Source organism: Musa acuminata, chromosome BXJ1-9, assembly GCF_036884655.1.
Source record: "Musa acuminata AAA Group cultivar baxijiao chromosome BXJ1-9, Cavendish_Baxijiao_AAA, whole genome shotgun sequence".
In the NCBI taxonomy this organism is placed as follows: Eukaryota; Viridiplantae; Streptophyta; class Magnoliopsida; order Zingiberales; family Musaceae; genus Musa; species Musa acuminata.
In genome coordinates, this window is record NC_088335.1 from 27,847,093 (window position 1) to 27,863,061 (window position 15,969).

The window sequence follows — 15,969 nt, forward strand, 5'->3', positions numbered from 1 at the left end:
ATGTAAAACTAAAGAAGCCAGTTAATAAATGCTATCAAGCAAGATTATGTATTTTTCTTGTTTATGATGAATGAAATAGGTTGGAGCATTGGAATAAAGCATAGATAGAAATCATATACACAGAAAATGTTTACCATATACAGCACTGATTAGCCAACAGGAGCCAGACTGCAGAGGATTAAACTGTCAATATATAATAATATATCACACAACATCTTTGGGTTATTAACACACCACTCCAACATGTACTCATTTATTTAAATTACCTTGACATGTCTCTGAAGTGTAGTGGCATGATACTTTTATTATACAAGAGATTAACAAACAAAATTTCATATGTTCGACTTGTACTGCAACTTGACCATTTGAAACACTTGTTGATTATTGCTCAAATTGATGAGAGTTGTCTCTCTACCTACAGAACTCTATTTAATGAAAACAATAATAGTATGAAAAATTAAGGATTAAATCTATGCAGAGAATCTCCTTTTGTTTATTTTCATCCACAACACAAATAACACTCAATATGTACCTGTCCATGCTGTGGACAGTATGCCAGTATACTAAAGTGCAGGGCAGAGTTTCAAAATGGAATTCTTTTTTTTTTTTCTTTTGTGCTTCTATGCCAACCATCCGATTGGTGCATAACAGTCCCAGCTGGATCCTCTATGGGTGCCAATACTAGTATTTAATAGTTAAAACCATGTCTGTGGCATTCATTTGGACCTTGATACACCATGTAGACTTAGTTTGCAGCTTTAATGCTACTTTTTGTATTTCTTGTTACTGCAGAATTTTCTGAAATTGTTTCTTTAATCTAGTTTTTGCTATAATTATGTTTTTTATTTTATTTATCAAATTCCTTTGCTGCAACAAGTGCAAATGAAATGATTTATTGCTAATTAATTACACATATTGCTGCTATAGCGCCTATTATATATCTGGTTCATCGTGTACGTGATGGGAACAGTTTTGCCACCAGAAGAGTTGATGCCAAACAAAATGGATATGTCATATTCACTTTGTTTGCTTCTTTCCAGGTAAGGTAAAACATTTTTTTGAACTGATCTGCATAATCAGACTATCTTGCTGCACTTTTTGCTGACCTTTTATAGTTCCAACTTGTAGATGGTAGGCAACTACCCTTAAACTTGAAGTGTTTCTTTCCTGTTACAGTTTCTTTTTAGTTTATACTTTAGAACTCTACATTATTAGTTTAATTCGTAAGAAGCCACCCCTTGTTCATATTTTACCAAATTTTAAGCTTAACGTCTACAGCTATTTTCATCTATCTAAATTACTGGAAGATATAGCTATATTGCCTTAATTATAATGTTTAAGTAACTAATCAATGAGGACAAGCACCTACCTTAGGGTCTCAAGGAGTATAATCTGTTCAGGACAAGCACCTACCTATAATATTCTATTAAATATAACTTGAGGGACATATGCTGATGTGGAACAAGAAGAGAGAAGAGGTTAAGAGACAATATGAGATGAGAAAGATAAGTCCTCTTCTTTTCTTAGGATAACTAAGAGCTAAGAGCTCAAATACAAGGATTCATCGACTAATATAGGATTATCCCTCAAATTCTCCTCCCCTCTCCTTTTATAGATAACTACCACCTACCTTAATCAATTACTTAACTCTCACCAACCCTATTTAGTGGCTAAAAGTTATAAAATGTCACACCTTGAAACCAGGGACTAGACTGATCCCACCAAATGTCTATGGATTGGGCTAACTTGCATCTAGATTCATCACCCCAAGTAGCACAAACTGATGACATTTAAGGTGTCCACATGTAGTATGTTATATCAACCTATCATATGACACAACAGGTAAAAGTCCATAATTATAGCTGATAACAACCTAAACTAATATTGTTCATGAGTTTCAAGACATATAAATAAGAGTTCCAGTTTAAATAAAAAGCAAGTATTACGTCTGCAAATGTCAAATGGGCTCTAACAGTTTATTGCCACTATATTTGCTTTCTAATAGAGGTCCTGGACCCATTCATTTGGTTCGATCGCTGGCACTTCATGATTATCAAGAGTTCATGTTTTGCACTTATATCACAAGTATAGAGATATCTTCGTCGGAAAAAAATCAACAAGAGTGGGATGAGTATTTACAACAAATAAATAATTACTCACGTCTTGCTCATAGGTGGGTAAGCAAAATTTTAAACATATTATAACTGTTCATATCATATTAAAAAAAAAATAACATATGCATTTTATATAGTCAAATCAATAAGTAAAAGGATAAGGAACAACCAAGGTCTTCAATTTCAAATAATATTGCCCGTATCGGGCGGTACGTAGTGGTCCGCCAATAGATCGGTACACGGACTGCCCACTACCGGGCGGTATTGTCGATTGAGCTATTTTCGTCCCATTATCGTTTTAAATCGACGGTGACCGAGGAAGAAGAAAGAAAAGGGGTGACCGAGGGAGAAGAAAGAAGAGGGAGAAGGAGAAGAAAGAAAAAGGAGAAGAAGAGTACCTGCGCCGCTCTCCCTCCTCGTTTGTGGATGACCTCTCATCCGCACCACGAGAAGAGGCGACGTTGCAGATTTTTTTTTTTACTTATATATAAATATATAAATAAATAAATAAATAAATATATATATATGTATGTGTATATATGTATATATATATATGTATATGTATATATATATGTATATATGTATATATGTATATATATACATATATACATATACATATATATACATATACATATATAGACATATATATATATATGTATGTATATATATATATATATATGTATATGTATATATACACACATATATATGTATATATACACACACACATATATATATATATACACACACATATATATATAAATAGGCCTCGTTTTTCTGTGACGTTACCTTGGCGACGTCATCCCGCATGGGGAGAAGAGAGGCGTCGTCGCAGATTTTTTTTTCACTTATATATATATATATATATATATATATATATATATAGAGCGGTATACCGAAATATATCGCTTGATATACAGTACCGTACCGTACTGAGCGAATCTCGAAACATCGGTATGATACGAAATTTCAATCCTTGGGAATAACTCAAATTCATCACATTACTTGTATCCATATGTGTTGATGCATTTTCTTTTATTTTTCTCCCTTTGTCGTATAAATATATCATATATCATATGCTTTTCATATTCTTTTCAGAAAATATATTAACTAGATAGTTAGGTACATACTAAACCCAAAAGAATTGAACCCCATCTTGTGGAAGGCACTAAGATGAGAAAAATAACCGTCTAAAGTAGAAGGCACTAATATTTATGAAATAAAGCTAAAAACAGAGTGCAGCATGAGATGTTTATCAGAGAGGATTAACTAGGGTTTAGATTTAAGGTTTACCAAAAGAAGGAAGAAAAACGACACTACTTGTTAAATCAAAATTAAAGAAATCTTGTCGGATCCCTTCATTGATATCTTGACATGGATGAGCTGTCGTCACCAATAATGATGACTCCACATGCCCAAGTTGAAAAGAAAAAAAAAAAAGGGGGAGGGGGTCCTCCTTAAGTATAAAACCCTAATTTCTTTTTTCCCCATGTTACCCTTTATAAATCTAACATAATTTATGACTTAGGGTAATATTGCTTTCTCAATTCCATCATTTCTTAAGCCCTTTTGTCATCCTAAATAATAAAAATATTAATCTAACCCTAAAATTGCTTATTGTTACAAAACATACTGATGGACCACAAGTTACAAAGCAACATTGAGTGCCTTGGGATTAGTTGTTTAGAAACTTGATGATTTGACTTGGAGCTTGGTGCCTTGGAACTAAACATCTTGAAAGATGATAGTTTGAGACTTGAGATTATTATTGTTCATTGCACTATTGTCACGAACGGTCGCCGCGCACCCACAACAACTCCGTTCAACAAATCGTTTGAGACTTGAGACTTGGCAGCCTGTTTTGCCTTGGTTTTGAGTCATTTTGCTTGTAAAAATGTAAGTTCGAACAAGCTGCAGCGTTACAAAGCGATCGCTCACCGAACCGAGCAAAAGAACCCCAAAACAACTCCGTTTTCGTGTGCCGCGGGCTGATTTCTGGAATCTGCCTCTGCTCACCAAAACGTCAGCCATCTCAGTCCCTTTGAACCCCCCGGGTGGCACAGGGCTGGATGGGGCTTCGGTATAGTACCGGGCGTTGAACACTCATTCGCAATTTCACACATTGCCTTGACGGGAACTTGTTGTCGCGCCCGGGACTCGGTGAGCAGCTGTTTGTGGGCTTGCAACTGTTCGTTCAACCTTCTAAAGCCCTTGTTTTCCCCCTCTCCCTCTTTTCTCTTGTGCACGCAAGGTGCTCGCTGAATTGCTTGTAAAGCTTCCCCTTTTTCGCGAGACGTCGGGACTTGTCCGTCGCTCGTTCTTTCGAACTAATCAACTTTCTCTTTTACAGGTCCTTCGGGACCTGCGAGAGGTTACAAGTGGGCTGATCTTTGCGGAGCAATATCGCAAGGGCAAAGCGCGACTTAGGCTACGCAAGCTAAGTTCGCGTTTTGGCCGCAAGGGTGCCTCACGCCTTAGGCAATTCCAATTAAGGCCGTGACATTGTGGTATCAGAGCGGGCAAGCACTTCGAGCGAGCAGCGAAGGAACTTCGCAACTTCGCCATGGCAAAGCATCGTGGCGAATCCAGCAAGACGGGGTAAGCCGGACCCTTGCCCCAAGCAGCTATAGGTGGGCTGCATGTGCACACTCGCTCTCATACTATTGGAGCCGCTCAAGAGGAGCGCGGCAGCGAACATGATGAGCGAGAAGTTGGCTACTCTCCGCGAGCGGAGGAGGCGCAATTTGGAGCGCCAACTTGTCACGACCTTAGCTGGTTTTGCCTAAGGCGTGCGGCACCCTCGCGCGTCCGTCCGCAAAGGTCAGCCTCCCCGAAGCCTCCCATTGTCCCTTAGGACCAACAAAAGAGAGAACGGGTTAAAGAGAACGCCTCAATCGGGATCCACAAGCAAACATGTCCGAAAAACACTTCATAGACAATGCAAATTACAAACAGACTTTACAAGCTCTGAATAGTTGCACAACAAAGGGTAAAATGGTCCATTACAGACCGAAAAGCTCTCGCACGTGTCCACATGACACAACCTTTATTTACAGGCCTAAAGAGGCCACCAACCCAACTAACATGGGACTATTTAGCCTTCGGCCGCCCCTCTACCTGCTGTACAAGGCATGAACATGCCAAAAGACAACGGACAGACATAAGCATTACATCCGACATCTTGTTTAGAAGTTTGTCCGTTACATTCTCCGCCACTTATCCCTTCGACGTCCTCGTCGAAGCCTTTGTGAACACTGCAACTCTTCGCCTTTGCTGAGTCTTCAATCTTCCGCTCCAGCTGCAATGCGCCTCCTGGCTCCCAGCTGCTCTCCGTTGCTGTTTCTGAGTAGTCGAACCTTTGATCCGCCATGCTGCTTCAACTCGCCAATGACTCTGACTCTGGTGTGGGGTTGGCTGAGTTGTATTGATCCTCGTTGATTCCTGCGGATCCACCAAATGAAGGAAAAGACCATCCTTAGTGCGCCAGTCTCTCAAAATTTCCACATGCTACTTGAACTGGGTGGATGCTTGTTGGAGCTTTAACGAGCATCGCCTCGCAAACTTCTGAAGTTTTGGGTCCTTCCTCCACAAAATCTGCTCATTGACTCTTCTTTCACTTAGTTGTCACATCCAAGTAGGTTCGCATCACTTCCGCTTTCGATTGGCATTTCGTTGGGAAATGAGGCGGACAATCTACTCTCAGTAGCACTGATCACCGTTGGTGAGGATTTGACAACTATTGTCTTCCATTATCTTCGAAGGGTCTTTGAACTTGTGCAGCGCTCCTCTGCTGGATAGATAAGAGAATTGTGGTACTCGGTTTCGCCCATTCTCTTAAGAGTTGAGAAGGCAAAAGTTACTTGACTTCGCCCGCCTCCTCGAGGTTGTACTTCATGCATCGAGCTGGTTACTGGCCTTTGCCTGCTCTTTGCTCACACTTCTGAAGCACTTGAAGTGTTTGCACTCTTTGCGTTGAGTTAGTTACTGTGATTCACCTTCTCAATGCCATTGAACTTCTGGAATGCAGGAAGTTTTCACCCCAACTTGGAGTAATTCTCTGATAGATGAGGTCGCCTCTGGGATTGTACCGTCTTCTCCATCAACCCTGCCGCCTACTCCACTGAGTAGCAAAGGTACAGCACCGCGTATTGCCTGCTTCGTTCCTTGGTCGTGCACTCTTGCATGACCCGAAGTCCTTCACTTACGGCTATCTTGATGAGAAACTTGTTGACACCGGTCTTACGAAGTTTCTTGGCCTCTGCCCTTCAGCCTTGTCTCGGTACTTGGAGATTGCCTCTGCATGCTCCACCTCCTCGGCCCCTTTCACGACCAAGCGCTCTCCCTCCGTGAGAGCAAGGGATCAATGACTTGCACGGAAGTCCCGCCTCTGCGGTACCATGGCGCTGCCATGCCCATGGCCCTACTATCCGTCGCCTCGCCCCTGTCCTTCACAATCAGTAGAGATGTCTCCGTGGCACTCCTCTGAGTCCACCTCCATTCTAACTGATGCTTGATTTTGGGTAGCTAAGTCCCTCTGGACTCGTCGTCGCTTCCTCGCCCCTTTCGACCTCCTGCTTCAACACCTCTGTGTTCTCCAAGCAGTCTGTTTGGTCGATGGAAAGACAGACTGCAACTCCCATGCATGGCCTCTGCCATCACATTGTAGAGTTTGCACCGATTCTGTTCTCCTTAGCTTCCTTGGTAGCAACGTTCGCTTACTCGACCTTGTCCTCTGACTTGTCGGGCTCCCTTAAGCGAATATGAGCTCTGGAGCAGTCCAACTCTCCAGCTGCTTCGATCATACCTCTGCATGATCAAGTCCCTCTCATGGGACTCACTGGTACTTGCATTCGAACTTTTCCCTTGGTGGAACCCAGCCCCCATATGCTGATGACCAAGGTTTTCATCCGATGCAAAATTCGATGCACGCCCGGAAGACCCGCCTCTACGGTACCATGGCCTTCACTCCTTGAATCCATAGCCCTTCTTGCCGTCGTGTTGTTCACCAAAGCGGAGCTCCCAGTAGCTCCCGATCATACCTCCATATGATCTCATCCCTCACGGGACAGATTGTGTGTATCGCATTGCCACGAACTGTTCCACCACGATCCGCTGCACCATGTCGCCTCCTGGTGACATCTCCATTGCATTCTGATCCTTGTGGAATAAACTCGAATTGTGAACCCTCCATGTGTGGCCTCTTGCCAATACATCGTAGGGTCCCTTCCACCTTCGATTTTGTTCGCTCCTCTGGCAATCGACCTTCATCCACCCACTCTTGGGTCACACCTAGATGAAGCACCGCTCTAGGACAGTCCGTCGCCTAGTAACTCCCGAAGTCCACCGACTTCGCTGTAATTTGTGCACCATTGCCTGGATCCTGGGCCTCTGCCCCTACCAGCACAATCTCCACTGCGCACCGCTTCCTTCATAGCAATTCGAATGGCAACACTGTGGCATATTCTTCAAGAGTACCCGCCTCTGCGTCCTCTTGCCCCGTGCTAAGGCCTTCTGAACTCAACTTCGCCTCCGCAAATTGAGTCGCCTTAGTTCCTCCATCAAATGCTCCTCCGAGATAAGGTGCATGTGCCTAGAAGCTCCCTTCGTCTTTGGCACCATGCAAGATGAGTCCGCTCCGTCAGAATGAAGGACCCATGGAACAACATGATCCTACCCTTGCCTCTGCAAGAGCTCATGTCTTTGACCTCTGTCTAAGGAAAGCACTATGCTTCTGCTCCATGTTCCAACTTCTCTACTGGCTCCCTTCAGGCGGCTTGGGTACTTCGCCAAGTTACACCCAAGTTGCTCCGTTCCTCGTTTTTGCATTGAGTCGATGGTGGCCCTCGCGCCCACCATTCCACGGGTCAACCCTCCCTTGAGTCCGATCTCCATATCGACTCTAAGTGTGTCTTCATTTAAGTTGCTTCAGGTCGCTCCCCCACTTGATCTCGCAATGCATCCACCAATGCATTCTCTCGAGCGAGATCATGCGGCAACTCCTCGCTGCTTGCTCGGTCCATTGAGCTTCGTGGAGTTGTTGTTCGTGAGGTACTCCTCAACATGTGAAGTCCGTCTCACATGATTCTCCCTCTGGAGTGCCGAGACTTATCCCTCCTGGATAACTATCCCGTTGGAGCAATATCTCTCTTCGTTTCGGAGACCACCATCCCCTTGGACTACTCCGATCTGCTGAACAAACTGTGCATTGTTCTGCCTCCTGCAGACACACTTGCTAGATTGCGCCTCCACGTCAATACAACCACCGCTGCACCCCTCAAGGTCTAGCAACATGCTGAACTCGTTGCACACTTCAGCCTCCTCCGGACGTATCCTTCGCATGCCGAAGAGAAAGTTTCAATGCTCCATGGCGCCGAGTCTCGGTCACCTTGGGATGGCCACGAACATTCCATCGTCCGCATACAAGCCCATGCATGAGTACCAAATTCTTCGAGTTAGCAATTTCCCTCACCTCTGTGAGCTTTGCATAACTCTTTTGGTCGTTGAGCAACTAATTCCACCTTGGATGGTCTCATTCTTGCCAAGCGCCTCGCTTGCCTAGAGCACCATCAAGTATAGTTGTCAACGTTGAGCCGTAGCTCAAACTCAGCCATCCCGACCTTTGTGCGCTCCAAATTCTTCCAAGCTTGCCTGTTCTCGTGGTGCCTCTTGCGCGAAGGATTGGCCATTCCTCTGAATGCCAATCTCAGATGCCCGCTCCTCTGAGCGACTCTTTTCCCTACATCTCCATGCCCGTTTTCCCTCAAACGGTCGCGCGTTGCTGACTGCCCTCAACGCAGCCCCGCTAGGTCCCCCACGTTTGCATGTCAAGTGTTTCTATGAGTGCTTGTCCCGCTCTGATACCATAATGTCACGACCTTAGCTGGTTTTGCCTAAGGCGTGCGGCACCCTCGCGCGTCCGTCCGCAAAGGTCAGCCTCCCCGAAGCCTCCCATTGTCCCTTAGGACCAACAAAAGAGAGAACGGGTTAAAGAGAACGCCTCAATCGGGATCCACAAGCAAACATGTCCGAAAAACACTTCATAGACAATGCAAATTACAAACAGACTTTACAAGCTCTGAATAGTTGCACAACAAAGGGTAAAATGGTCCATTACAGACCGAAAAGCTCTCGCACGTGTCCACATGACACAACCTTTATTTACAGGCCTAAAGAGGCCACCAACCCAACTAACATGGGACTATTTAGCCTTCGGCCGCCCCTCTACCTGCTGTACAAGGCATGAACATGCCAAAAGACAACGGACAGACATAAGCATTACATCCGACATCTTGTTTAGAAGTTTGTCCGTTACAAACTGGGAAAAAGAGTCACAAGAAGAGACTCACAACGGCGGAAACCCGCCTGGATGTTCTTGAAGCGAGCGTGGAGGAACTCTACCATGGCCAACAAATGCTTGTTGGGGTAGAGAGCTCGCAAGAGGAAGCGGAGTCCAGGATCGACAAGGTCGAGGCCCTAGTCGACTGACTGTCTGATGACACCAAAGACTCCGTGCAACACTTACAGGATGTTGTGGCGGAACTCACTTCAAAGGTGGCCATGCTCACAAGAGCACTAAATGCGGGAGGAAGCAACACCCGCGTTGCACCACCACAAAACTTGAGGGCACCCGAGCCTCATGGTTATGGAGGGGCCAGAGGAAGTGGCGAGCTAATGTATGTCGACATCAAGCTCAATGGCCAAACAACTCGTGTAATGGTGGACACGGGCGCTACCCACAACTTTATAGCCGATCGAGAAGCAAAGCGACTTAGGTTGATCTTGGAGAAGAGCCCAAGTCGAATGAAGGCGGTGAACTCGGAGGCCAGGCGAATCTCCGAGTTGGCGAAGGGAGTCCCCATCAAAATCGGGACATGGAGCGGGAACACCAACATGATGGCAGTGCCATTGGATGACTTCCAAGTGATTCTTGGAATAGAGTTTATGCACGCGGCGAAGTTGGTGCCAATACCGTTCTTGAACTCCCTATGTGTGATGGGAGGCGACGATCCCTGCGTGGTTCTTGTTTCTCGGAGAGGAACCAAGGAACTGCAACATATATCGGCGTTGCAACTAAAGAAAGGGGTGCGAAAAGGTGAATTAACCTTCGTGGCTGCGATGAAGCTAGAGCCACTTGACGAGAAGGCCATTCAAGAACCTACTGTGGTGGCGGACGTCCTGAAAGAGTTCAATGACGTTATGCCACCCGAGTTGCCGAAGACTCTTCCACCACGCAGGGGCGTGGATCACAACATCGAACTGGAGCCAGGAGTGAAGCCTCCAGCGAGACCACCCTACCGCATGCCCCCGCCAGAGTTGGCAGAACTCAGGAAGCAATTAGGTGAACTGCTAAGCGGTGGTCTCATCCGCAGCTCTAAAGCACCTTTCGGAGCTCCAGTTCTCTTCTAGAAGAAACAAGATGGGAGCCTCCGATTATGTGTCGACTACTGAGCCCTCAACAAAGTGACAGTGAAGAACAAGTATCCCATCCCGCTTATTGCGGACTTGTTCGACCAATTGGGCAAAGCCAAGTATTTCTCAAAACTCGACCTTCGGTCGGGGTATTGGCAGGTGCGCATTGCTGAAGGCGACGAACCGAAGACTACCTGTGTGACCAGGTATGGAGCGTTTGAGTTCTTGGTGATGCCTTTCGGCTTAACCAACGCTCCGGCCACGTTCTGCACTCTCATGAACTAGCTATTCAAGGAGTATTTGGATAAGTTTGTGATCGTCTACTTGGATGATATCGTCGTCTACAGTCAAACGCTCGAGGAGCACGTCAAACACATTCGGACAATTTTCAAGGTTCTCAAGGAGAACACTTTGTTCGTGAAAAGGGAGAAATGCTACTTTACTCAAACTGAGATCTTATTCTTGGGACATCGAATCGGTGATGGCTCCATTCGAATGGATAAGTCGAAGGTGCAAGCAGTTGCGGAATGGCGAACTCCAAAGAAGGTGCTAGAGTTGAGATCCTTCCTTGGTTTCGTCAACTATTATCGATGCTTCATAGCAGGATATTCGAAGCGTGCAACCCTACTGACGGAGTTGCTGAAGGAGCAGCCTTGGAAGTGGTCTAACAAATGTGAAATAACATTCCAAGATTTGAAGGCTGCTGTTATGGAAGAACCAGTGCTCAAATTACCAGACTATGGGGAGCCTTTTGAAGTCCATACAAATGCTTCGGACTTCGCTATTGGGGGAGTACTCATGCAGGAGGGTTATCCGGTGGCTTACGAGAGCCGCAAACTCAATGAGATCGAGCGGCGATATCCAGTGCATGAGAAGGAGATGACAGCGGTGATCCACTGTCTACGAGTTTGGCGACACTATCTCCTCGGATCGCGATTTGTGCTGAGGACGGACAACATCGCTCTGAGCTATTTCCAATCTCAGAAGAAGCTCTCCCCAAAGCAGGCGCGTTGGCAGGACTTCCTGGCTGAATTTGATATGGCAATGGAGTATAAGCCTGGGAAGGCAAATGTCGTGGCCGATGCATTAAGTCGGAAAGTGGAGCGTGTGAATGTCGCACAATTGGAGGGTGGAGGCCAAGCAAGTCAGTTGCACTCCAACTTCCTTTCCAGGATCAGGGATGGACTGTATAGTGACCCCCAGGTAGTTATCCTGATGCAGCTCATCAAAGAAGGCAAGGCACGACGATTTTGGGTTCAGGAGGGACTCGTTTACACAAAAGGGAATAGGGTTTATGTTCCCCGAGTAGACAATTTGAGGCGTGAACTCTTAAAAGAGTGTCATGATTCCCTTTGGGCTAGACACCCAAGCATTCACAGAACGTTGGCTCTCGTGGAGAGAGCCTTCTACTAGCCGAAGATGGGGACTGATGTGGAGGAATATGTTCGAACATGCCTTACTTGCCAACAAGACAAGGTGGAGCAACGGAAGCCGGTGGGGCTTTTGGAGCCGTTGCCCGTACCAGAAAGGCCGTGGGAGAGCAGTTCCTTGGACTTCATATCAAGCTTGCCACTTGTAGGGAGACTCGGATCGATACTCGTGGTGGTCGATCGGTTTTCAAAGTATGCAACTTTCATTGCTGCTCCCCTACACTGTTCAGCAGAGGAGGCGGCCAAGCTGATGATGAAGGATGTGGTGAAGTATTGGGGAGTCCCGCACAATATCATTAGTGATCGAGACGCTCGGTTCCTGGGACGATTCTGGACCGAGCTATTCAAATTGTTGGGGTCAAAGTTATACTTCTCTACAAGCCTCCACCCCCAGACGGATGGCCAGACTGAAAGGATAAACTCGCTCCTGGAGCAATATCTTCGGCACTACGTGAGTGCCAACTAACGAGATTGAGTGAAGCTGTTAGACATTGCCCAATTCTCCTACAACTTGTAGCGGAGCTCTGCATCCAACAAGAGCCCCTTCGAGATCATTACCGGACAACAACCGTCGACTCCGCACACCATGGCCATTGGGTATATTGGGAGTAGTCCGTCAGCCTACCATTTCGCAAAGGAGTGGCACCGAAATACAGATATTGCGCGGGCTTACTTGGAGAAGGCGGCAAAAAGGCTGAAGAAGTGGGCAGACTTGGGAATGCGACCGCAAGAGTTCAAAGTTGGCGATTTGGTGTTGGTAAAGCTCCAACCGGCATCACTCCAATTCTTTAGGAACAAAGTCCACAAAGGATTGGTGCGCAAGTATGAAGGACCCTTCCTAATTATCAGCAGGGTAGGCAACGTCTCTTACAAGTTGCAGCTGCCGGCGTGGTTCAAAATTCACAACGTTCTTCACGCCAGCAACCTAAAAGCCTACCACTCGGATCCGCAAGATGCTTCCCGAAGTGTTCCAACTCGGCTACCTCCCATCACAGTCTCCTACGAGAAGCGAGTTGAAACCATTCTGGCGGACCGCAAGATAAAGCTACCCAACGGAGCTGAGAAGATAGAGTACTTGGTGAAGTGGCGAAAGCTTCCCCGAACTGAAGCCAGTTGGGAGCCTGAAGATGCCCTGCGACATGAAGAAGAGATCATCAACAACTACCAACAAGCGTTGACGAGGGCGTCGAGAGTTTAAGTGGGGGAGAATGTCACGAACGGTCGTCGTGCACCCGCAACAACTTCGTTCAACGAACCGTTCGTCGCTCTTATCTACATGTACAATTACTTGGCAGCCTGTTTTGCCTTGGTTTTGAGTCATTTTGCTTGTAAAAATGTAAGTTCGAACAAGCTGAAGCGTTACAAAGCGACCGCTCACCGAACCGAGCAAAACAGCCCCAAAACAGCCCAAAACAGCTCCGTTTTCGTGTGCCGCGGGCTGATTTCTGGAATTTGCCTCCGCTCACCAAAACGTCAGCAATCTCAGCCCCTTTGAGCTCCCTGGGTGGCACAGGGCTGGATGGGGCTTCGGTATAGTACCGGGCATTGAACACTCATTCGCAAGTTCGCACGTTGCCTTGACGGGAACTTGTTGTCACGCCCGGGACTCGGTGAGCAGCTGTTTGTGGGCTTGCAGCTGTTCGTTCAACCTTCTAAAGTCCTTGTTTTCCCCCTCTCCCTCTTTTCTCTTGTGCACGCAAGGTGCTCGCTGAATTGCTTGTAAAGCTTCCCCTCTTTTCGCGAGACGTCGGGACTTGTCCGTCGCTCGTTCTTTCGAACTAATCAACTTTCTCTTTTATAGGTCCTTCGGGACTTGCGAGAGGTTACAAGTGGGCTGATCTTTGCGGAGCAATATCGTAAGGGCGAAGCGCGACTTAGGCAACGCAAGCTAAGTTCGCGTCTTGGCCGCAAGGGTGCCTCACGCCTTAGGCAATTCTAGCTAAGGCCATGACACTATGTCATATGGATAGGTTGATGGATTTCAGATGGATTTTTGTATGAGCAGGCGATGGACTTATGTGGAGGGGCTTAAAGAAATAATTTTTCTTAGAAATTTTCTTGTCTATCCTACTCTTAGACATAATATCAACCACACTAACAAATTTGACATTAACTAATGTTCTGATGTTCTCATTGAGTTGTTCTGTTGTCTTCATCGTGGCTTCTTTGGTTATTAACTTCTTTGTGCATTAACCCTAAGCATCTTGGATGATGATTTATTCTTTTGAATAGACAATGGTAAGTGAGTTACCTTTGTTGGAAACCTCTTATTCAATCTTCAGTATCATTGCAAGTGCTTTCCTTCACTTGCATCTTAATGTGATTACTTCTTCCCAGTATCTGATCTCAAGTTTTCATCCTTCGCATTAAGTTTGTTACATAGATTTACCTGTCAAAAGTGTAGCATTGGGACATCTTTGCAAATATTTTTTATGGTTTGATTAATTTTCCAGGTAAATTAGGTGTGCCCCCAAAATTTGTGATCCTTCTCCATGAGTATTTATACCTCATCTTTAATGACCACCTACTGAAAAGATACTGCCATGCAATCTAACATGAGACTTTAAATTTATATGTTACTTCCATACACCTTTTAATTACATTAGATCTGGAAAGTGTATGCTATATTCCATCGAATTGCATGTTGCTATATCTTTGTTAATTTGGTCCATATTCCTCAAGTTTGGAGTGTCTTATACAATTTGCAGGTTTACTTTCTGATGTTTGATTAAATATTAAATGGTTCCATTCATGGGTTAACTTTGCTTATTAAAATCAAAATTCTTGAGCTATTAATTCTTGTTCTTGTGATTTGTTAATTTTCTGTCTGCTAACAAGATACAGAAAAAGACTCTGCCTAGCACTATTCCTCTCAACCTTTCTTTCATTCTTTAAATCCTAGCTAGTCCCTCGCTGCCCACTTCAGTAAATTGATGTCATTGTTCTTGAAGCATGTTTCTTTAGATACAGCATCGAGGTCTCAAATACTGATGAACTAGTATGTACTAATCGAAATTGACTTATAGGTCGATAATCTTAATATTTCTTTCTTTTTAGCTGATGATACATTGACTGTCACGTTTACTGGTACCATACCAGTCTGATTGCCAAATCCAGTATTGGACTAGCGTTTACATCCTTCCTTAGCACCTAGGACCAATATTTTCGTATGTGAACCATATATTTGAAGGCACTCTCCTTCAGATGAGTAAATCTTCCTGATGTCACCCTCTCATCTATTGCATTCTTTCAATCCCCATTTTCATTATTGGAGCCCATGGAGGTGAATAAACATGGTAGGGTGGAGACATGGTCCATTTGAAAGGGGCTAAAAGTTAAGAGGGAAAATTGGGAATCTAGTATTTGTACCTATTCTATCCTCAACAAGGTTCTCATGTGATTCTGCCTTAGCCCGTTTTGTCACAGCATATGTTTCTCAGTGTGAGCATGCAATATTTTATGCTGTAGATAACTGATATTACTCTATAACACACACTGCAAAATAAGACAGCTGAGATGCTATGACCACTCCCTTTTACTTCATTAATTTTCTATTTCTTTAAATAAAAAATAGATATGGTTGGTGTTGGCGGGAATAATTGTTTAAACAGGATTAGAAGTAAAGGGTTAATTAACTTTGCTTCCTTTTTTCTTTTTTGCCTTTGCTAGTGTCGTCCGAATCCTTATTTAGTTTTTTTTAGCAAAAAATCTCCTCTGCTTTACAAATCTGAATGATGTGTATGACATTGCCATCACTATGATATGTCCGACTTTCTATGATTCATTAAAGCCTTGATTGCTTCTTTTCTTGTTCAAAAAGAGATAATGGCTCCTTAGTCCCTGAATTTCCCATTCTTAATAGAATGTACAAATGAATGATTACTTAAGTATACAACAGTTCTGACCATCATGAACATAGAGTTCTATCTCAATCTTGAATCAAGTTCTTTGTTTGTTTTATAAGATCTTATTCTTTTAGTTTAGTGTTATATTCATTTTTTAACACAGTTACCATTGTA

General features: G+C 44.6%; 1 protein-coding gene across 7 annotated transcripts in view; it reads left to right on the forward strand.

Moving 5' to 3' along the window:
- The window catches only part of LOC135584639 (acyl-CoA hydrolase 2-like), a 92,394-nt gene that overhangs the window by 28,540 nt on the left and 47,885 nt on the right, over positions 1-15,969 (forward strand). For 4 of the 7 annotated variants that reach the window (XM_009387740.3, XM_065083467.1, XM_065083465.1 and 1 more), the window contains one exon: positions 928-1,040. In XM_009387740.3, the coding sequence (XP_009386015.2) occupies positions 928-1,040 (113 nt within the window). Of the gene's footprint in view, positions 1-927; positions 1,046-15,969 lie in introns of all 7 variants that reach the window. The other 3 variants (XM_065083469.1, XM_065083470.1, XM_065083471.1) reach the window with 1 other exon arrangement.